Genomic DNA, 22,500 nt, shown 5'->3' with positions numbered 1-22,500 from the left:
ATCACAGTCAGTTCTACTGTAATGAGTTTTGAAAACTCATGATTTTTCTTAACACGAATGATTAATGAGGGAACATTTTGAACATATCTTGACTTTCAAATTTGTTTCTTTGAGATTTCTTCTTCGAGAAGTATCGAGAATACAGAAAACCGCCCCACCTCCTAGTAACTCACAAGATATCTACTTCCACAAGAAGTCTAAGGGTCATATTTATTGGGTATCTTCTGTGGGTACTCTCACTCCTTGTCCCTTAGCCTGCCAACTGACATGGTAATATTTATGTATTTCTTAACCATTTAACATGGATAAAATGGTGCTTCCATTTTTTTTGGAAATTTTTATTTAATTAGTCAATTTAGAACATTCTTCCTTGGTTATTGTATTCATTTTTATTAGGTTCCTGTCTTTTCTTTTTTTATTTTCCCAATTACATGTAATAACAATTTTCAACATACATTTCCCAACATTATGAGACACAAATTGTCTCCCTTCCTTCCCCCTCTCAGAGATGGTAAGCAATTTGATCTGGGCTCTTATAGGTACTATCATGCAAAACACATTTCCATATTGGTCATTGTCAGAGAATCCTCATAAAAACAAACCCTCCCAATAAAACTGTGAGGTGAAAGATAGTCTGCTTTGTTCTGCATCCAGCTCCACTCTTTCTTTGGAGGTAGATAGCATTCTTTGTTGTAAATCCTTCAGAATTGTCATGGATCATGCCTTGCTTAGAGTAGCTAAGCCTTTCCCAGTTGATCATCCCATAATAATGCTGTTAAAAATGTTCTCCTGGTTCTGTTTATTTCACTCTGCATCAGTTCATGAAGGTCTTTTCAGCTTTTTCTGAAATCCTCCTGCTCATTTCTTACAGCACAGTAGTATTCCATCACCATCCTGTACCACTCTTTGTTGAGCCATTCCCCAACCGAGGGACACCCCCCTCCCCCATTTTCCAGTTCTTTGCCACCACAAAAAGAGCAGCTATAAATATTTTTGTACCTTGTAAATCTCAAGATGCTATTGAAGACAGGTAGAGAAGAATCTAGCAGTGACACCATGGGCAAAGTCAGTCAGTCAACATTTATTAAGCATCTACTATGTGCCAGGCACCGTGCTAAGTGCTGGGGATAAAAAAGAGATAAAAGACAGCTCTTGTGCTCAAGGAATTTGCAGTCTAACATGGGGGACACATTCAAATCTATAAAAAGCAAGCTATATCTTCCTACCTTTGTGACCCTGGACAAGTCACTCAACTCCCATTCCCCAGCCCTTACTGCTCTTCTGCCTTGGAACTAACTGATTCACAGGATTGATTCTAAGATGGAAGGTAAGGTTTTTAAGGGAAAAAAAGTAAGCTATAGACAGGATAAATAGGAAAAACTTAATGAGGGAAAGCACTAGAACTAAGAGGGGTGAAGGAAAGATTTCTGGAGAAGGTGAGATTGTAGTTGGGAATGAAAGAAAGCCAGGGAGATTAGTAGTCAGAGCTGAGGAGGGGACAGCCAGAGAAAGGGCAAGAGATGGAGGGTCTTGTTCTAGTGCCAATGGACTAAAGAGGATGTTGTGGGGAGTGAGATGTCAGAAGACTGGAAAGGGAGGAAGGGGCAAGGAAAGAAGGGCTCTAAATGCCAAATGGCCTTTTGAATTTGATTCTAGAGGCAAGAGGGAGCTGCTGGAGTTTATTGAATAGGTGGTGACATGGTATGGCCTGTAATTGAGGAATATAATTTTAGTGGCTGAATAGAGGATGTGGGGAGAGAACTGGTATAGGCAGCCCCCCCCCCCCCAGAACTATGGCAGTAGGCCAGGCATGAGGCGATGAGGGCTTGCCCCAGAGCAAGGACAGAATCAGAGTCCCTTAACTTCTCCAAGCCTCAGTTTTCTCATCTGTAAAATTAGGGGAGTCATTTAGATGACTTTCTAAAATACTGCCCAGGCTATGACCCTTTGATTTCTCTGGGCTTCAATTTCCTCATCCATAACATTAGGGAAGCCAGCTAGATGACTTCTAAGGTTCCTCCCAGTCTATGATCCTGTGTCCTCTCCAGGCCTCAGTTTCCCCATCTGTAAAATCAGAGGAGTCATCTAGATGACTTTCTAAAATTCTTCCCAGTCTATAATTCTTTGATTTCTTTGGACCTCAGTTTCCTCATCTATAAAATTAGGGAATTCAACTAGGTGACTTTTGAGGTTCTTCCCAGTCTATGATCCTGTGACCTCTCCAGGCCTCAGTTTCCCCATCTGTAAAATAGGGGAGTTATCTAGATGACTTTCTAAAATTTGTCCCTGCCTATGATCCTTTGATTTCTTTGGGCCTCCGTTTCCTCATCCATAAAGTGAGAGGATTCAGCTAGGTGACTTCTAAGGTTTCTCTCAGTCTCTGATCTCTCTGGGCCTCAGTTTCTTCATCTATAAAAAAAGAAGAGTTTGGATTAGCGCTGAACCTCCTGGAGTGAGGTCGGAAGAGAAGACCCAAGTCTGCTCAAAAGGCCCTGACTCTCTCCCCACCATGAGTCAGGAGGCTGCTTCTATCCCTGCTGGTGCCATCTTGGGCCTTATTTCTCGTCAGACTTGAGCCCCGCCTCCCCCTTCCTTTCGTTTTGGTTTGTTCTTTTGCCTTTGTTGCCCACAGCATCCACTCTTGCAGGGCCCAGCCTCCAGGACGACGGCCGCCTCCTAACCTCTGACCGCTCTGAGCCCTCACAGTCCCCGTTTCTTCTCTTCCTCTCTCCCATCCCAGGGAGCCATCTCCATGTCAGCAGAGCCATGGCCTTTTCCTCGAGATTTGCCTTCTGGGAGCAAAAGGGAAGTCTTGTTTACAATATCCCCCGCCTGTCCCCCTGCCCTGTGTGCTTGGCGAGGCTTGTTGGGGTTCACCTGGCCACGGGCCGGGCCTTTGCTCGTGGACTTCTGGGCACCCGCTTTCAGCTCACTTGGACACTCCACGGGGCAAAGCTGGGCCACTCACGACCTTTTAGCTTCCTAGACGGCTCCCCTTCTCTGCCTGCTGCAGGGGATGGATGGGGACGGGAACGTGGCTGTAAGCTCAGGTTACCCTCAGGAACTCTCTCTGGCTTCTGGCATCGGCCGGCTCCATTTAGCTCATTGGTGGTGGGGAGGAGCTGGGGCTGGCAGGCAGCCTGGTCCAAAGGGTGACTCAGTCGCCAGAATGGGGCATGCCTTTGTGTGCGCTCACGGCTCCAGGATGGGCCCATGACCCAACACCACAGTCCCTTGCGGGGGGCTGAGGGCTGGAGGAAGAGTGAGTCAGCTGGAGGCTAAATCCAGTGGCTGAGCTGATCCCAAGACGCTGTAGGGGAGGCAGAAGGGCGCCCCCGCTGCCCAGGGGCTGGGGAGGGGGTCGGCGCTGCCTGGAGGGAGGAAGGACTTCACGGACTGGAAGCCGGGCGCGTCCCTGGACCTGAGCTTACAGCGACTTCTGTACGTTTGTGCTGGGAGCGGGAGGTGGGGAGCGTGCCTACACTGCCTTGGTAGCCTGGCTGTTGGGGAAATGAGCGTGGTGAGGGGGAAGAGGTCGGAGGCGGGATGGGGGCCCCCCACAGGACCCGACTGCGCCCTTTGCCCTCCATGCCTTCCTCTTGCCTCCTTCCCCCTCCTGTGGCCCGGTCCCACCCTAAGGCAGGGTTGTTACTTTTAGAAATCCCTCCGTGCTCCTGGCTCGGGGAAATGTGGCCTTACTTTGACGCTTCATGCGCACACGTGAAAGCAGCGACCCAGAGACAGACAGATTGTGCTGTTCACGCAGCAGCGGCCGTCCTGCTGGCCCGGGGAGCCCGGCGGCCGTGGGAGCTGGGCACTGCTCCTGTTGTCCTGTGCTTAAAATTAGCCTCAGTCACTGGCCCCTCCTAGCAGCCTTTCCAGATTCCCTTTCTCTTCACGATCCATCTACTCCTTCACAGAGAGATGTTAGCCTTCTCCCCTTTGCCCCAAAGAAAGGGAGCCCCGTTATCTTGGGGAGACAAGGCAGCCGAGCCCCCTTCTTGGGGTCTGATCAGGAGGATGCCGTGGCGGGTTAGCGGTAGTACCGGGGCACCGTGATGCTTTGGCGGGGCAGAAGTGCCCCCCCACTTCTCAGCGGGATCACACGATTGGGGGTCCTCTTGCTAAAGGAGGAAGAGAAGTGAGTTTGTCCAGCTGGGTGGCCCTGGAGGGGAGAGGAGGCGCTGCTTTGGGGTCTATCCTCTTCTCAGTCCTAAAGCTAAAAAGTAAGGAGCCCCTTTGGGCAGCCACATTTCCTGCCATCCCCCCCCCCCCAGCCTTCCCCTATGGTTCCATCTGCTGTACGCCCTCAGCCATAATCCTTCTAACCTAGAACTCCCTGATGTCCCCAGCACCAAACCTATAGGCTTAAGCCTCTCTAGATACTAACGGCTCCCTCTCACTCCTGCCCTCTGCCCATAGCTGCATGGTCGACAGTTTTGTGGGTTTGGGGTTGGAAAGCCGTGGGGAAAAACATCTGGCCCCATTTCCTGCCTCTAACCCGAGCGCGGAGGCTGGGGTAAGAAGGCTCCATCCAAGCCGGGGTTGCCTGTTCCAGGGGAGAATCAATCCCTGTGCCAATCCGGAAAGCCAGGGGCGAGGTGGAACCTCCCACGTGAAGGCGGTTTGTTTTAACTTTCTCCAAGGAGGGCAGCTAGGTGACTCAGTGGATGGAGAGCCAGGCCTAGAGACGGGAGGTCCTGGGTTCAAATTTGGCCTCAGATGCAAGCCTAGCCCTTACTGCTCTCCTGCCTTGGAACCAATTTGGCTGGTTCTAAGACAGAAGGTAAGGGTTCTTAAAAATAAAGAAAGACCATTTCCCCCTAAAATTCTACGGAAACTTAGGTCGACACCGCAGAGATAACCCAATCCTGGTGTTACTTCTTCTTGCTAAATGACTGAGCCACCAGGTTGGAGCAGGAGATGGGGAGTAGGTGTTAGGCGAGGGTGGCTCATGCCACTTTATTCTCATTCAGGGGCAATAGTCAATGGTTACATATGGAGCCAACAAGCCTAAAACTGCTCTTCAAAGTGGCTTAGCCCTAACCAGTGGTATTACTCTTACTTCAGGCCCTCTGTATAGTTGGGCAGAGCCCAGCTAGCCACTTAGAAAGGAGACTATTGTAGAAATAGCATGGAATAGTGGGGAGAGTGCTGGATTGGGAATTAGGAAGACGGGTTCAGATTCTGACTCGGACTCACTGTATGACGCGTAACCTCGATGAGCCTCAGTTTCTCCACTTGTAAAACAAGGGGTTGGACTCAGAGACTCCCAGGGTCCCTCCAGTTCTCAGTGTCCTCTGGCTTCTTCTTTTTAGCTCTCAGAATCGGATACCCCCTAACTGGTGTGAGCCTCAACCCCCCTCCTCTAAATCCAATATCCCCAGGGACAGGAAGAGCTCTGAGCTCCATCCTGCTGCCAGAATGGGGCCAACTTGCACGCTTCCCTCCCTCTTTAACTCCAGCCTCAGCCCAGATCCGGTGCTGACCCTCCCCTGTTTGCTCCCTTAGGTTAAAGATGAGGACAAGATTATTCCAAAGCCGAGCCCTCTTGGAAAAGAAGAGAGGGCTGTAAGTGTTTTGGGGGAAGTGTGTGTGCGTGTGTGTCCGAGGGGGTCCCCTCTGGAGGTCTAGACTAGCTCGAGAGGACATCCGCAGAGAGCATGGGGGCTACTGGAAGTCTTCCCGAATCTGGCAAGGGGATAGGTCAGGAGCCTGAAAGTCTGCTGGGCTGCTCAGAGAGCTGCTTCAGCAGAACTGGAAACAGGGGGGTTTTCCCTGGGGAGGGGGAGCATCCATTTAGCTTCCACCCCTCCTTCTATGATCCCCCACTTGGCTAGAGCCAAGGGGAGCCCCCTGAGATAGTTTAGATGCTCAGAGCTTTCTCTGGCCTCTTCTAGGGAGGCAGGGCTGGGGCAGAGGGGCCCTCCATGCAGCTGCTGCTGTCCATCCTAGAGTCCCGGTCAGTGACCCTGCTCTGGCCAGCTCCAGTGCTCCGCTACCCCACCCCCAACACCCTTGCACACTTCCTGCCTTTAGGCGGAAGATTGGGCGATGGAGGGAGTGGATCCCTGGGGAGCTGGGCTGAGGCACAGGCTCATCCTTCATTGCCCAAGACACGTGGAGTCTCCATCTCTATCCCACAAGTCCCTAGTCATGGGATGGGGTCCTGTTTGGAAGGAAAAATGGGCTCCCTTCTGCCCGCTAGCATCTTTGGGAATCAGGGCCTCATTCGTCCCACCAAGGAAGGGCTACGTTTACCCCACTTTTTCAGGGAGGAGACTGGAGGACCATTAAAACTCTGGACAAATGGGATGGTATCCTAGGAGGGGCGAAGATAGACAAGGCTCTGACTCAGCTGTTGGAAAAAGCTTTAGGGAAACCTTTGGGTACCCTCCGCGGCATGCTGAGAGTAGCCTTGAAGCTCTTTCTCTTCCTCTGTGCCCATTCCATTGGCACCCATATGGCCCAGGAAGCAAGAAGGGGCCCAGAGCTAGCCTGGCACTCTCAGGGAGGTGAGAGCAGCTCCTCCCATAGAGGGGGTTCGCCCATGGGCAGCTGTTTCCAGTACTGCCCCCTCCCCTCCTGGCCTGCCTAGCTCCTTGCAGTGGTAGACAGCCAGCAGCTTCCTGGGTTCATTGCCCAACAACCACTGAAGCCTGCAGAGGATCCTGGCACAAGGCATCTGTGGGCTTCTCCACAACTCTCAGGAAAATGGGGTGCCAGCTCTGCCTGCAGTCAGCATGAGGTTACCCCTAGAATTCAGTTGGGATAGGGTCCCACTAGCCAACACAGAGGGAGAAAATGCCAAGCCTGGTCCCTGCAGGCCAAGCTGATGCCCTCTGGCAGCTTGGATATATAGGGATGCCAGCCCTGAGCCCCTAGAATCCGGCTCCCCAGGGAAGTCCTCTTGTGCTGGGCCTGGTCCTCTCCCTCCAGTGCCAGGTTTCTCCAGGGTAGGGAGGGGATGAGTGTATCAGGACAGGCCTGCTTTGCCGCAGCCTGACTGCTGGCCAGCTCTGTTGTTGAGCCCAGCACTCAGGACTGGCACCATTGGGGGAGGGGGCAGCTCTGCCATCAGCCTGAGCGATGAACCCCTTGGGGGCCAGGACTGGCTCCGTACCCCTGCTGCCCTGCCTGGGGTAGGGAGCCCCATAATGTGAAGCTTGAAGGGAGTTGCCTCGAGAGCTGAGCCAGAAGCCAGGAGAGATAGAATTCATGGATGGACGGCTCGGATTGGGTTCAGGGGAGTAGGGGTGCCATACAGGTGCCAGGAAAGCCATTGAGGAGGGAGTCAGGAGGAAGAGAGCCAGGACAGAGCCCTGGCTGGCTTTGGAGAGAGAAGGGATTCTTCTGGCCCTTCCCCTCCTCCTGGGCACCGAGGGACGGATGGACACAGTTCAGGTTCTAGCTCTGCCCACAAGACTGGCATGGGTGGGGGTGACTGAAGTCCCGGGAGGCCCAAGGCGGGGTTCTTGGCCTTCTCTGTCCTCTGCATCCACCGAAGGGCTGGTCCTAGGAGGAGGAGGTGGGGGAAGGAGCAAGGAAGGCGGCGGGCAGGGCTTCAGTAGTCTGGGTGGAGACAGGCCGGGATGGCAGAGGGCGGCAGGACCTCTAGCGGGAGATGAGCCGAGTCTGCCGAGATGGGTACAGATTTCCCGCGCCGAAGCCTGGGGCCGGTAGGCAGCCGTACCCTGGCGAGGCCCGGGGGGAGCCGGCCTCTGCGGGCCTAGTTTGGATGGACGGGTCGGCTATTTTTTCCAGGACCCATCGGATGCTGGGGTGGGAGGCTAGACCATTCCCTTTCTCTCTGCATGGTGGGGCTGTTGCCTAAGGCTCTTCTCTGATGCCGCCTCCTCCCCATGTTTGTGTGAATATAGCTAGAGGGTGCCCCAAAGGACAAGGCCTGCCCACTCAGGAGCCCCCAGTCTCCCACCACCCCAGTGCCCGCGGAGCCCCGCCAGAGACCCAGTAGCCCTGCCGATGTGTCGAATGGCGTCCCCCCTGTGCCTTCCGTGAATGGCCTGGGGACGGCCTCTCCAGGACCCCAAATGGAGGATCCGCAGGGCGCCTCCTGCCATCGGGTGGCAAAGGCCGTGAGGAAGGTGGTGAGCAAGGTGCTGCCTGGGGATGAGCCCGGAGGTGCCAGAGAACCGCCAGCCAAAGGTGCCAAGCTTCCTGACCCCCCTGCCCATGGCAAGAAGGGGGGAAAGGCTCCTCGGGTTCCTGCTGCCCCCACTCCTCCTCCTCTCCCCTCCAAGCCTGAAGCTAAGAAGGAGCCAGCCGCCAAGGACGAGATCTCCGTGGGCCTTCGGAGCCTGATGTCCCGGGGCAGGGGCAAAGAGCACAAGCCTCGGAGCCGCCCGGCCTCCGAGAAGGCGGGGGAAAGGCCGCCGGGCCCGCCAGAGGGCCCAGCCGAGACGCCAGGCTCCCTGGCGCAGCCCGAGTCCGAGAAGAAGCCGAGCTCCCCGACTCCCCCGAAGGAGGAGCCAGACCGTGTCCAGGACGTTGTCCCCGGCTCAGACCACGCTCCAGCTGAGCTCGCCCAGGTGCCAGCCCCTGGCACGCAGCAGGAGGTACCGCTCTCCTTGTCTGGTGTGCCACTAACCTCTCCGGCCGTACCACCCTCACCCTCACCCACGGGCTGATGCTTCCGCCGCCCTCTTGGGAGGGCTGAAGGCCGGGGGCCCCGCACTTCTTTGGTTGGGGTTCCCAGGGCGGTGAGGGCAGCAGGCGTGCAGAGCCCATCTCCCCCAACACTCGCCTGGGACCCAACGCTCTGGGACTCCCACTCTTAGAGGGTCCTCTTTGGACACTCTCGGGCACTTCCTCCCCGAAACAGCCCTCCGGTGGCACCACGCCCCGTGGAAGACCCACGGGTGGAATCTTTCTCCCCGGGAGCCCATTGGGCGGGGGGGGTCCCTATGTACTAATTAATAGACTGTTTTAGCAAACATAGGAGGGTGGATGGGAGAGGAGGGAGGGAGGGAGGAAGGCGGTATCTGGCATGCCAACATAGGCCAACTGATCCCAGAGTTCAGGAGTGATATTCTTCTGGCTCTTTCCTTGTTGACCCCCCCCCCCCCATTTGGGAGGCAGCGTGATATACTGACCAAGAGTGCTGGAGCCAAGATCTGGGGTTCAGAACCCACCACAATCACTTACCTGCCCGTGCCTCAGTTTCCTTATCTGTAAAATGAAGGGGCTGGACTTGATGGCTTCTGATGGAACCTCTGAGGTTTCTCTGCTCCCCCTTCCCCAGCCCACTCCCACTGACCCTCGAGAAGGCGTCCCTGAGTGGATGGGGCTGATGGAGTGGGGGGCAGAGAGGAGGCAGTGACATTCCCCCCCACTAGGGTGTTTTGAGGTTTCGGGGTTTGGAGACATTGTTCCAACGGGGAGTGGGTCCAAAAGGCAAATCTGTTTCTACTTCTTTGGGTCAATATAGCCTGGCTCCCCAGTTCCCGGGTCCCAAGGCACAGCTCTGCCCTCGGCACATCTATGTAGTCTGTGGGAGAAGTAGCTTGGCCCAGGGGAGAAGGACTGAGGACTTGGGTTCCAATTTTACTTCCTACTTCCTAGCTCTGTTACCCTGGGCAAGTGATTTAAGTTCCTCAGTTTCCCCATCTGTAAAATAAGGGGATGGACGTGTCGATCTCCGAAGTCTGCTTTAGCTCTTAATCTTGAACCCACTTAGTCTAAGATTGGCACCCCTCTATCCAGTAAGGTCACCCAATTTACGGGCCCCAAACCATTTCCCAAAGCCCTCTGCGACCCACTTTGTAGTCGGCATAAGAGATTCACTCACTCAGGCCCCTAGGGCCTGAAACAGCCTTCCATTTGCTCTTGAATTTGTAATCGCTGCCAAGAAATATTGGGGACCTGCTGTCCTTTTCTCTTGCTCTGTGGCCCCCTCGTCCACCAGCCGAGACTGGCAGCTGTCCCCCGGCCCATCCTTCCTCTTCCACTTCCTGGGAATCTGGCCACAGAGGCATTGTGGTAGAGTGGAAACAGTGCTGGGAGTGGATTTGGAGTTCAGGGATCTGGGTTCAAATTCTGCCTGTGCCACTTACTTTCTGGAGACAGCAGAGGGCTTCATTTTCCTCACCTCTAAAATAAGAGGGTGTTGAACTACATAAGTGACCTTGGACAAGTCATCACCTCCCTGGATCTTAGTTTCCTTATCTAGAAAGTGAGGAGGTTGGACTAGATCCTCCCAGGGACCCTCTGAGGAAGGTGCTGGTGTTCTCCCCATTTTGTAGGTGAGGAAACTGAGGCTTTATTTGGTAAAGTGACCCACCGTACCTCCTGGCTGCCATACTGTACCGCTGCCTCACCTTAGCTCTTCTCAGAGGGTCTAGAAATTCCCCGGAGCTTGGCCTCTCGCCCCTTCTCCTTGGGTGTCTGCTGAGGCCGGGGACCTGGCACGAGGCACCTCTTGCCCTCGGGGGTCAGGACTAACACTGGTTTAACCTTTAGGCAGGAGCCATCGTGGAAGCCCAGCCGGTGCCCGGGGAGGAGGCTCAGGAGAGGCTCGAGAGGATCTTCATGACTTCTGTAATTCTTCTGTTCTTTGTGGGGTCTCCAGTCCTTGCGTCCCCCCAGGCACTCCCTGCTGCGGGTGGCCCGGGGGGTTGTGTGTGTGCGTGAAGGCTTCTGTGTTAGGAGGGCTATTCTGTGGGTGAACAGCTTCCCTGGCACCCTGCCTGCCCAGGGAGGGGAGACACTTTCCCCTCTCCACTCCCTTGAGTTTGGAGAGGGCTGGTGCCTCTCGTGCCCTTTCCCTGCGGTTGGGCACTGTAGCAGGCCAGAGGGTAGGAATCTGGCCCAGTTATCAATGGATAATCATTGAAGGGGCATCTAGGTGGCTCAGTAGATAGTCTTTTGGCAAGTCCTGGGTTCAAATCCGACTTCAGACACTTCTTCGCTGGGTGACCCTGGGCAAGTCACTTAACTCTTATTGCCTAGCCCTTACCACTCTTCTGCCTTGGGACTGATCCAAAGTCCTGGCTTTAGAGGTTTTTTTTAAGGATAATTATTGGAACAGGAGGGATGGCCAGGGGCTATGGAGCCAGCTCAGGAGCAGGTGCAGGCTGACGGGATGCCATGGGGACCGGCTTGACTGGGGTTGGGTCTGATGATGGCACCCTTAATGAGATGGAGGGGAAGCTGTGGCGTGGCTGGCCCCTGGGTCTGAGCCCCCTTGGGGCAGTCGTTGGACACAGGAGCACCCGAGATGGGTGGCCCGTGCCCTTCCCAGCACTGGGAAGCCAGCGCCCGGCACGGTGTTACAAGCCAGAAGGTTGGGTGATCCACCTGGGAATTCCCTCCGCCATCATGGGCAGCAGGAAACGAGAAACGCAAAGGAGAAAGAGATGTAGCCAGGGAGCAGAGAGGCAGTAAGGCAAAGACGCTGGCTCCGGAGTGAGAGAACCAGGGTTCAAGTCTTGCTCTGATGCTTACTGCCTCTGTGATCTTGGGCACGTCACTTCCTGCCCCAGGCCTCAGTTTCCTTATTTGTGAAATCAGAGGTTGGACTGGATGGTCTCTAAGGTTCCTTTTGGTTCTGGTCAGCCTGGGATAAGGAATGGACTCCCTCGAAGATGGGCAAGAGTAGGACGGTTCCATTCCACTCAGTCCGAACCGAAGGCCCTGGGTCGGGCTCGAGGTCTTGGATGGAAGGTTTTGTTAGGGACTGCTGGCGCCTCGTGGATTCTCACGCAGTGAGAGAACGCCAGCCACTGCTCAGCCTCGGGGCCCAAGTGCTCGTACAGCCTGGGGAGGATCCCGGCCCTGGGGCCTGGGGGTGCCTCCGTGCTTCCTGCTGCTTGGTGGGGGCAGGGGGAGCCCCGCCTGCCACGACTCTGGGGTGGCCTCCTGTATCCCCACGATGGAGTCTGGCAGGATGAGCGTCTCCTAACAACGTGTGGCATCTCCTCTGGGGCCAATGAGCCGGGTCGTGTGTGCAGGGGCTCTCCTCTGCCCCCTCTCTTGGCACTGCCAGCTGATGGTCCTGTGGATCTCATTAAGGAGGGCTGGACCAGCACCCCGTGCCCCCCACCGCGTGCCCGTCCTCTGCTTGTATTTTCACTCTTCTCTTCCTTTCTCTCTTCCTTCTCTTGCCGCTCTTAGCTGGACCCTGAGGCCTTCTCTGCCGCCCAGAGCCAGGTAGGGTGCCCCTGCCCTCAGGAACCCTCTGCTTCCACTGACCGACCGATGCCCCTGGTCTGCGCCTGGGCCGGTGTCTGTGCTCGGGCCTCATGCTGGAGTGTAAGGCCGTGTGCCCTTGTCTGCTTCCCCCCGGGGTCCTCTTTCCCTCTGGGACACCCAGGAGGGCGAGGGGTGCTGAATGGCCTCTCTGGCCTGGACCCTGGACCGTGGGCCTCTCCAGGTGGCGCTCCTGTCACTGTGGAGCCCCCGAGAGAGGTCTGGCTGGGCGGGCCGCATGGAGAGTGGGCAGAGGGGTGCCCTCCGAGCGCCCTATTCTCCACAACTCTGCCTGCTTGGCCGGCTTCCGGGCTGCAGTTTGGGCTGTGGGTTTATTTTCTTCTGGAACGAGGAGAAAATGCAGACCTACTGCAGATGGCCCTGGGCCACCGGGATGCTGGGCTGCAGGGAAGGGAGGATGAAGGAATGGGATGCTCTGCATGTACCTTGCCCGCTTGAGCATGAGGCGTTCTCTGTCTCCCTCTGGTGGCCAATGATAGGAACTACAGCCAGACCCAGTGTGAATGAACTATAGGGACTCAACCCCAACCAGTACCCATGAACAGGTGATAGGAATTGTGCCTAGAGGTATCTATCGATGGAGAATGTCCGTGTGGATAGGAAACTAGTGAAAATTCAGTAGTATTTTGTTTATCGTCTAGGTGGCATAGGGATTCGAGCGCTGGCCTGGAATCAGGAAGACTTCTTCCTGAGTTCAAATCCAGCCTCAGATACTTGCTAGTTGGGTGACCCTGGGCAAGGCACTTAACCCTGTTTGCCTCAGTTTCTTCATCTGTCAAATGAACTGGAGAAGGAAATAGCAAACTACTCTAGTATCTTTGCTAAGAAAACCCCAAATATTTATTAGCTGTGTGACTCTGGGCAAGTGGCTTAACCCTGTTTGCCTCAGTTTCCTCATCTGTAAAATGAGCCAGAAAAGAAAATGGCAAACCACTCTAGGAGCTCTGTCACAAAAATCCCATATGGGGTCACAAAGAGTGGGACATGACTGAAAAATGACTAAACAACCAAAAAATGGCAACAACTACCTAAATAGCAATAAATTAATGGTTGAGACTATTTCTGTCTCCAAAAGGAGTGTTTATTATGCTGTTATTCCTTATAGTTTGTGGGAGTAAAGTCCAAAGGGTTCAAATCCCAGTTTTGCCACTTATGTGTGGCCGTGGGCAAAACACTAAACCTTTCTGGGCCCTGGTTCCTTTTCAGTGAAATGAGGTTGGCCTTGATGGCCTCTGAGGTCCTTTCCAGCCCTAATTCTCTGAGGAATTTGATCTCATGAAGAATTAGATGAGAAGGATGACCCTGGATCCCTTGTTTTGGGGGCTCTAGCCCATAGTTTGGAGACCACTGCTTGAGAGGTGGCCCATAAAATGGCCCAGCACTGCAGGAACCTCAGAGGTTCCACATTTGTAAGATGAGAAAATGGAAATCCAGTGTGGACTTGGCCAAAGTGGAACAATTCATCATGGGAGAACTCAGCCCTAGAGGAGGCAGTAGACAGTACAATGGAAAGAGTATTGGACCTCATTTCAAGTACTGCCTCATCTACTTGAAAAGTCACTTAATCTCTCTCCCCCGTCCTCCCACCCCCGTAAAATGAGGGAGATGGATGGCATCGAAGGGCCTTCCAGATCTGGAGCCACCTTCGAGCCTATGCATGCAACTCTAATTTCCCCTAACTCCCAGAAATTTGGCTAAGGCATCCTGCCTGTCCCTATCACCCCCCTCCCCTCCCGCCACCTCCTTTGCCATTCATTCTCTATGATATGTGACCAGGAACATGAGATAGATCTTTGATTTCTTGGAAGGGACAGGGATGGGGATGGAAGTTTCCGGATGGCTTTCTCCGTGGAATCTGGAATCCCACCTCCTTGCTCAGGCTGTGGGGACCAAAATCAGAGCCAGCTCCTGCCCCTGTCATTTGCTCTAGCCCCCTGGGTGATAGCGATGATCTGCCAACCCCTGTGTAGGGGACGGACAGCCTTCTCTCCCTTCTACCTTTCTCTTTCCAGACTAATGCATGGTTTGATTTCTATCTCCCAGTGAGCTCTCTCTCACCCCCAACTTACCTGCTTAGGTGGGGGATGAACTCTTTCTTCCAGCATTTCCTTCCTTCTTCCTCGATGACCGGCACAGGGTCAGGTGGCTTCTCTGGGCCTCAACCCCCCCCTGCATTGCTGGCTCAGGTTTGGCGGCCCAAGGCCCTGGTACTGTCCGCTGGCATCTGTTTCCAGTCCCTTCCCTCCCTCATGCCCACGTCTGTGCCTTGTTTGATACGGTAGAATCTTTCCCCCTGACCTTGGTGTTTCTCCGGCCGTGCCTTCCCTCACAATGAAGCATGTTGGTTTGTCCACATTTGTGTCCCTCTTGGCATCTTGGTGAGAGAAGGACCCACCCGTGACTAGGAAGTCAATGGGACAGCGTAGGAGCCCTGGGACCCTCTTCTCTAGGCGTTTGCTTTAAGAACTCCAGCGGGCTGGAGATGAAGGGGGCAACATGAAGAGGTGGCCTTAGGGTGGTGCTTGAGAGTGCACGTGTCTCCTTGGCATGACACAGGAGAAGGACCAGCGATGGCACATCCCCTGATTTGTTGCTGTTGCCCAGGCCTGGGAAGCCACTTTTCATCTTTCTTGTTGGAGAAAAGGCCCGGGGGCAGGTGACTCCACAGACTGTGCCAAGAAAAGAAAGGGAAAGCAGAAGGACAAGTTGGATTCTCTGTAGTCCTTACCTTGCATGGGATCCCTCCTCTCCCCAAGTTCTCTTTCTTTTTTTTTCTTCTAGATTTTGAAGCTAGATTCAAATTCTGACCCATTCCTATTCTCCCTTCTCCAGTCCACTTTCCAGAGGTCCCAGTTCTTCTCTCTAATTTTGTGTATGTCTCTTTCCCATATGCCAGGACCTGTCGCATCTCCCTCTCCTCCCTCTTTCTCCACGTGCCCCCACATACCCTTCTTGTCCTCCTTCTCTTCCTTCTTTTGTTCCTGTGTTCTTTCACACACAGCCTGGCCCCCAGAAGCTAAGTTTGACTCTGTGCCCTCACTGTCCCCTCACAGGCCAAGACAGAGGAGCAGATTGCTGCTGAGGAAGCTTGGCACGAGACAGAGAAGGTTTGGCTGCTCCATCAAGATGGCTTCACTCTTGGTGAGTCTGTGGGACTTGGGAGAGGGTGGGCTTCCTAATCCGATGGATCCTTGCCCCTCCGCTGCTTCTTCCTTCCTATTAATCCCTCCTTAACCCCCTCGACACCGTCTACTGGTTCCCCTCCTATTCCTGCCCAATGCCAAGAAAGTCTCCAGGCTCTGTGGATGGGAGGTCCCTAATACTGCTTGGCAATCTGGGGGGGAGTGTGAGTGTGTGCAGGTACACACCACTTGCTCCCTCTCCCATGCTTTTCCCCATCTTCCTCCTCATCCCCACAACGCTCCATTCTCATCAGATATCATTTCTTCCCACTTGAAAAAAAATTCTTATCTTTCCTCTTAAAATGAATACTGTGTATGGGTTCCAAAGCCGAAGATATGTAAGGGTTGAACAATGAGGGTCAAGTGACTTGCCCAGGGTCACACAGCTAGGAAGCATCTGGGATCACATTTGAACCCAAGTCATCCTGTCTCTAAACCCGACTCTCCATCCACTGAGCCACCTAGCTCCCTCTCCTTCCTACTTAATAAAATCAAGGCCACCAGAAGAGGTGCTCATTCAGTTCCCTTCTACTTGCTTCAAAGGCAAAGCTAAAACCAAAGACACAATTGTCCACACTTCAATGCTCAAAATGAGAAGACGCGTTAAGGAAGCCCTTCATTTTTCCAAAATCAGCCATGGTTTTCCCCCCTGCTCTGGTCTACCTTTTCAGAAGCTTTGAAGCCTACCTAGAGGCAGCTGGTGGCTCATTGGTTAGAGGGATAAGACTGAAGCCAGGAAGACCTGAATTCAAGTCCAGCCTCAGACAAATCACTTAATATTTGATCACCGAGTTTCTTCAACTATAAAATGGAAATAAGAACAACCCCTACCTCCCAGGGTTGTTCTAGGGAAGTTGTTTAATGTGTCTGGGCCTCGGTTTCTTCTCTCTATAAAATGAGGGAGTTGGACAGCATCTAAGGACCTTCCCAGGTCTGGAGGGATGCTCCTTTGAGCCTATCAGTGCAGCTCTAGTTTTCCTTTAACTCCCTGAAATTTGGCAGAGGGCATGTCGTCTGTCTCCAGTCACCCCTCTCCTGCTCTTCCTTTGCCTATAATGTGTTATAACCAGGAGCATGAGATACCTCAGATTCCTGGGAGGGCTTGGGGTTGGGGAAGGAGCTTTCAGAAGGGCCCTTCCCTTGAGGCTGACCTGGAGTCTTGGGGCCTACCCTCCCCCCAGCTCAGGCCATGTGGATCAAAATTCATAGTTTGAGGAGTGCTCAGCAAACATCTCTCTCCCCCTGTTACCTGTTCCATGGTTGTTAGGAGAGTCAAAAGGCAGAATATTTATAAAGAGTTCCCTCCATCTTTTCCTTCCCTCCTTCCCTCCTTCCCTCCTTCCCTCCTTCCTTCCTTCCTTCCTTCCTTCCTTCGTTCGTTCGTTCCTTCCTTCCTTCCTTCCTTCCTTCCTTCCTTCCTTCCTTCCTTCCTTCCTTCCTTCCTTCCTTCCTCTCTCCCTCCCTCCCTCCCTCCCTCCCTCCCTCCCTTCCTTCCTTCCTTCCTTCCTTCCTTCCTCCCTCCCTCCCTCCCTCCCTCCCTCCCTCCCTTCCTTCCTTCCTTCCTTCCTTCCTTCCTTCCTTCCTTCCTTCCTTCCTTCCTTCCTTCCTTCCTTCCTTCCTTCCTTCCTTCCTTCCTTCCTTCCTTCCTTCCTTCCTTCCTTCCTTCCTTCCCTCCCTCCTTCCCTCCTTCCCTCCCTCCCTCCCTCCTTCCCTCCTTCCCTCCCTCCTTCCCTCCTTCACTCCCTCCCTCCCTCCCTCCTTCCCTCCTTCACTCCCTCCTTCCCTTCCTCCCTCCCCCCACTTTCTCTAGTTGGCCCCAGAGTTCCCTCTCAGCCCGAATCCATGTTCTAATGAATCATTTCTCAAGAGGCCACTATGTAGCAGGCAGTGTACTAGGTGCTGGCGATTCAGAGACAAAAATGAAACTGTCCTTTCCCTCTAGGAGCTTATATATGATTGGGAACAACAACATCTCCAGCCTCAGGGTTCTGCCCAGGCTCCAGGCTTGGTTTTCCCCATGAGGCACTGTCCTTTGCACTTGAATGGCCAAGCTTAAGCTGTCCAAAGCTGGGCACTTCAGAGCTGCCTGTCACTGATGGATGGAGGGATCTCTTTTATCCTCTGCAGTTTTTCATGAATGACATCCATCACTTATTTTGCTGTTGTCCTTTGGGTGACTCCCACCTGGATTCTCCTTTTAAAACATTTTGAAGATAGCATTTCAATATCTTTGGTTTCCTTTGCAATCTTAAATGTTTTCTTTTATGCATGTAAAGCCATTCTCCTGAGAAGGGGTCCATAGTCTTCCCCAGGACTTCCAGAAGGGTTCAGGACACACAAAAAACCCCTTTAAGAACCCCTGGGACTAGCCAATAGCCTACTCCTTCTTTTTTATTATGATTTGGACAGTCATCAGCACATGCACACATTTGCATATCCAAAGAAGAAAATGCATTATGTTTGCTATATAAATCACACATACAGAGGTATGCGCAGTTTTTTCTAAGTTTATATTAGGTTTTCAAGGTAGTAGCAAAGACAGGCAGCGAAGCATAGCAGGCAGAGAATTGGCCTTAGAGTCCAAAAGACTTGGGTTGAGTCTTGTCTTTGATACAAACTGGCTTTGTGATCCTGGGCAATTCACAGAACCTCTCCAAGCCTCAGGCAATTCTCTAGGACTATAAAATACAGAGAAAGTGCAGAACTGCCTTGGGAAGTTCCTTATATAGTGGAAACCACTCTATCCCTAGGAATACAACTGCCCTCTTTCTCTCTCCTTTTGAACTTCTTGGCCATAAGACATTTTTCATCCATTGGGTTTTTCCTGTGTGAATGGTTGGGCCAAACTTTGAGTGGCCAATAAAAATGTGGGAATCCCTTGTCTGTTTGGGCTCTGTGCCAAGCACCCTTCTCTACAGCAGTGGCAGCAATGCCCTATTTGGCAGAGTCTATCTTTCCCTAGAAAAGGCAACTTGGTCTGGATTTAGGAAGATCTGAGTTCAAATTTGGCCTCAAACATTTACTCGTTGTGTAACCCTGCACAAGCAGTCACTGAACCCCTGTTTGCCTTAATCCGCTGGAGAAGAAAGTGGCAAACCACTCCAGTATCTTTGCCAGGAAAACCCCAGCCCGGGCCCTGGGGTAAAGAAGAGGCAGACTCCATTGAGCAATAAGAGCATCTCTCTGGAGCTGTCCAACAGAGCACTCTCAGTTTCAGCATCCTTAAAGGAGCTGCTTCTGATCTTAACATTTGCATGGGAGACTTCTCATCAGAGAAGATCCCCCAAGGTGGCATTCAGCGCCACCAAATCAGATGCTTTTTCCCGTCAACAGACAATTGGCACAGTGGGAGCCGGTATTCTCTGCATCTCTCCATCAATTCAGTGACTGTCAAGACGTATTCCCCTGTAGAATAATGTTTGCCGAGACCTCCATTTTCAGACATGACCGATGGATGCCTGGAATTGTTTTATGTGACGACTTGGTGGTTCCAAGCAAAGGCTTTTATTATTTTTCCGGCGGAGAAGGAGAGTTGGAGGGGGTAGTAGGGGGTATTGATAGTGATGCTTTTAAAAAAAGAAAGGAAGAACAGAAGGAAAAGAACATCAGTGAATCATTTAAAAAAACAAACACAGGAGAACCCAAGGAAGTTCAGAAGGGGACAGAGATAAGCAGGGCAGCGTTGGCAGTGCAATGTTTAATCTTAAATGTTAAAAAACAAAAATGAAAAAATGCCCAACCACAACAAGCTGTATCTGCTGGAGATTTACAATTTCCTATGCAGCCCTTTCCTGATCTTCTCTGTATAGGACAGAGGAAAGAATACTGGTTTGGGGGTTGGAGATACTTACCACGTAACCTCCCTAGAACCTGGCTTCTTCAATTGCAAAATGAAGGAGTTGGACTAGATGGCCTATCTAATTCTTTCTGGCTTTAATCTATGAGCCTATAGGTCACTTCTCCTTCCTGGGTCTTAGTTTCCTTTCTTATCTATAAAAATAAGGGGGAGGAGGGGCAATTAAGTAGCACAGTGGATAGATAGACTGTCAGGTCTAGAGTTGGGAGGAAGTGGGTTAAGTTCTGGCTTCAGATACTTCTTAGTTACGTGACCCTGGGTAAGTCACTTAACCCCAATTATCTAGGCTTTACTGCTTTTCTGCCCTAGAATCAATATTCTGTATCAATTCTAAGTAAGGGTTTTGGGGGGAGGAGAATTATTGTTGTTCATTTGCATTCAACTCTTTGTGACTCCATTTGGAGTTTTCTTGGCAAATATCCTAGAGTGCTTTGCTATTTTCTTCTCCAGCTTGAGGAAACTGAGGCAAACAGAGTTTGAGGATTTTCTTAGCAAAGATCTAGGAGTGGTTTGTCATTTGAGTGGTTTGTCATTTCCTTCTCCAGATCATTTTACAGATGGAGAAACTGAGGCAAACAGGGTTAAGTGACTTATCCAGGGTCATATAGCTAGTAAGTATCTGAGACTAGATTTGAACTCAGAGGTGAATCTTCCTGACTTCAAGTCCATTGCTGTGTCCATTGTGCCACCTAGCTGTTAGGGAAAAATTATATGCCCCCTCCTCAAATTTTCATCAGGTATACCCCCCAAACATACATGCACAAGGATGTTTTTGATGAAGGTTTGAGGTGTGCATACGTGTGAGTGTGTGTGTGTATTCTTCCCATTAAAGATTCCAAAGATATGGGAAAGCAGGCATGCAACCACAGAGAAATTAGTTGACTTAACCACGGTGCATTAATGTAATGGAATACTATAATGCAATTAAGACCAACAAGTTTGAGGAATATAAAGAAATCCGGAAAGACTTTAATGAAATAACGCCAAGCCAGAAAGCAGAAATGTACCAACAAAGCACACAATGGCCCCAGAGAAAAAGGAAAGCGAATGAGAATGAATGGGCAAATCCAGAATCCTGATGAGTCCTTGGAGGGAGGAACTGAAAAGAGCTTATGCTATTTTAGGTGTTGAAATTAATTAATTTAAATGTAAATGATTGCAAAGCCATTTTAATTAGTAGTATTGATGTACAATATTAAGTTTATAATCCTTTTTTTAAAAAGGAGAGTAGTCTTATGGATCGGTAGTTACTTATATTTTCTTAATTGCCTTTTTTTAAAGCCTTCAGTCTTAGAATCAACTCTTAAAAGACTGGTAAGGACTAGGCAACCAAGACTGAATGACATGCTCAGAGTCACATAGCTAGGAGATTTCTGAGGCCAGATTTGAACCCAGGGCCTCCCAACTCCAACCCTGGCACATCCAACCACTGCACTACCTAGCTGCCTCCATTTACTTTTTTTGGAAGGGGAATAATAAAAATGTCTGATTTTTTTTTTCTAAGTGTTTGGCCAACTCCCTTCTCTCAGACATCTTGAGTGATGAACTCTGTATTTCAGCCAAGTGATCTGCTTAACATCTCCCAAAGAGAAAGCAGTGTTTCAAGTAGATGGAATCAGGAAGACCCGAGTTCAATTCTTGCCTCTTGCATTTATGAGCTATGGAACCCTGGACAAGTCACTTAACTCTTTCAGCCTCAGTTTCCTCATATGGAGATTGAGGGAGTTTGGACTCAATGGTCTCTACAAGGTCCCTCCCACCTTTGAATCTCTTATTCTATGATCTTAATTCATTCTGCCTTCTTGGACCTCCGTTTCCCCATTTGTAAAATGAGATTAGACTGGATGGCTTCTATTGGGTTCCTTCTAGTGCCAACTCTATGATCCTATGCCCTATATTTTCCCTCCTGGGGATTTTTGCAGAGAGCATATCCTCTCCCCTTCACTTCCTATGTAAAGGATTTTGGTGTCTTTGTGAACTTTGGTGGTGCATTCATATAACTGTTGGAAAATGGGAAATTCATCTCCATTATTATTCCATTTTTTATTAGGATCAAAGTCTGATGATTAACATATAGCCGGCCCTGTGGGGCAATAGATTTCTTTTTTTTTTTTTAAACCCTCACCTTCCATCTTGGAGTCAATAATTGGCTCCAAGGCAGAAGAGTGGTAAGGGCTAGGCAATGGGGGTCAAGTGACTTGCCTAGGGTCACACAGTTGGGAAGTGGCTGAGGCCAGATTTGAACCTAGGACCTCCCATCTCTAGGCCTGGTTCTCAATCCACTGAGCTACACAGCTGCCCCCAGGGCAATAGATTTCTTATGAGCTGTATTCATGTATCCCCAAAGTTGACAAACGCAATCACATTCCTTTTATCCTGTCAACTTTGTGTCCATCCTTCAAGGCCCAGACCAAGCTGGCATCTTCTCAGGGAAGCCTCCCCACCTCTTCAGGCACTTTTCCTATGTGGTTTCTATTTTATTTACCTGTGTCAGTGTTATAGCCCCTACTGGATGGAGGGCAGAGGCCATGCCTTATCTATCCTGGCATTTTCCCTAGTGCCTAGCCCAGTGCCTAATCCAATAGACTTGCCATTTTTACCTTGTCAATGTCTGTACTCATCCCCTTCTCTTCAGACCTACAGCTACCTCCCAAGGACAGATTCCCCGTGGGACTATTGTACCAGCCTTCTGACCGACCTCAGATCTCTTCCTTCAGCAATCTAGCCTTCATGCGGCTGCCAAAGTGCTTTTTCTACAGTGTAGATCTGTCTGTGTTGCCCCAGCTGCTCAAGGAGCTGCAATGGCTCCCTATTATCTCCAGAATCCAACATGAAACCTTCTGTTTGACTTTTCAAGTCCCTCAAACCTCCTTTCCTGCATTTCCAGTCTTCCAACATCCTTCTCTCTTCCATATATTGTTCCATGGCTCAGCTCCACAACTGGCCTTCTTACTGTCTGCAACATGACGCTCCATCTCCCATACTTCAAATACTTTCCATCTTTTGAAGAATTAGATTATTTTGTTTCCAATTAATTTTTGCCTCTCCATGAACCCTTTTTGATTATAATTTTTATTGCATTATGATCTGGAAAAGTTGCATTTATTATTTCTGCTTTTCTGCATTTGGTTGTGATGTTTTTATGCCATAGTACATGGTCAATCTTTGTATATGTACCATGTGCTACTGAAAAGAAGGCATTCCTTTTTTTATCCCTATTTGGTTTTCTCCAGA

The 22,500-nt window shown here is 51.3% G+C and overlaps 1 protein-coding gene across 15 annotated transcripts in view; it reads left to right on the top strand.

The window, feature by feature from the left end:
* Positions 1–22,500, top strand: part of MYO18A (myosin XVIIIA) — a 157,310-nt gene that overhangs the window by 61,503 nt on the left and 73,307 nt on the right. For 5 of the 15 annotated variants that reach the window (XM_056819563.1, XM_056819565.1, XM_056819556.1 and 2 more), the window contains one exon: positions 15,282–15,369. In XM_056819563.1, coding sequence (XP_056675541.1) covers positions 15,282–15,369 — 88 coding nt within the window. Of the gene's footprint in view, positions 1–2,647; positions 2,807–2,830; positions 3,442–5,511; positions 5,572–7,880; positions 8,577–10,479; positions 10,558–12,132; positions 12,271–15,281; positions 15,370–22,500 lie in introns of those variants that run through there. The other 10 variants (XM_056819562.1, XM_056819561.1, XM_056819550.1 and 7 more) reach the window with 6 other exon arrangements.

Source organism: Monodelphis domestica, chromosome 2 (assembly GCF_027887165.1).
Source record: "Monodelphis domestica isolate mMonDom1 chromosome 2, mMonDom1.pri, whole genome shotgun sequence".
Taxonomy (NCBI): Eukaryota; Metazoa; Chordata; class Mammalia; order Didelphimorphia; family Didelphidae; genus Monodelphis; species Monodelphis domestica.
This window is presented reverse-complemented; position numbering and strand designations above follow the sequence as displayed.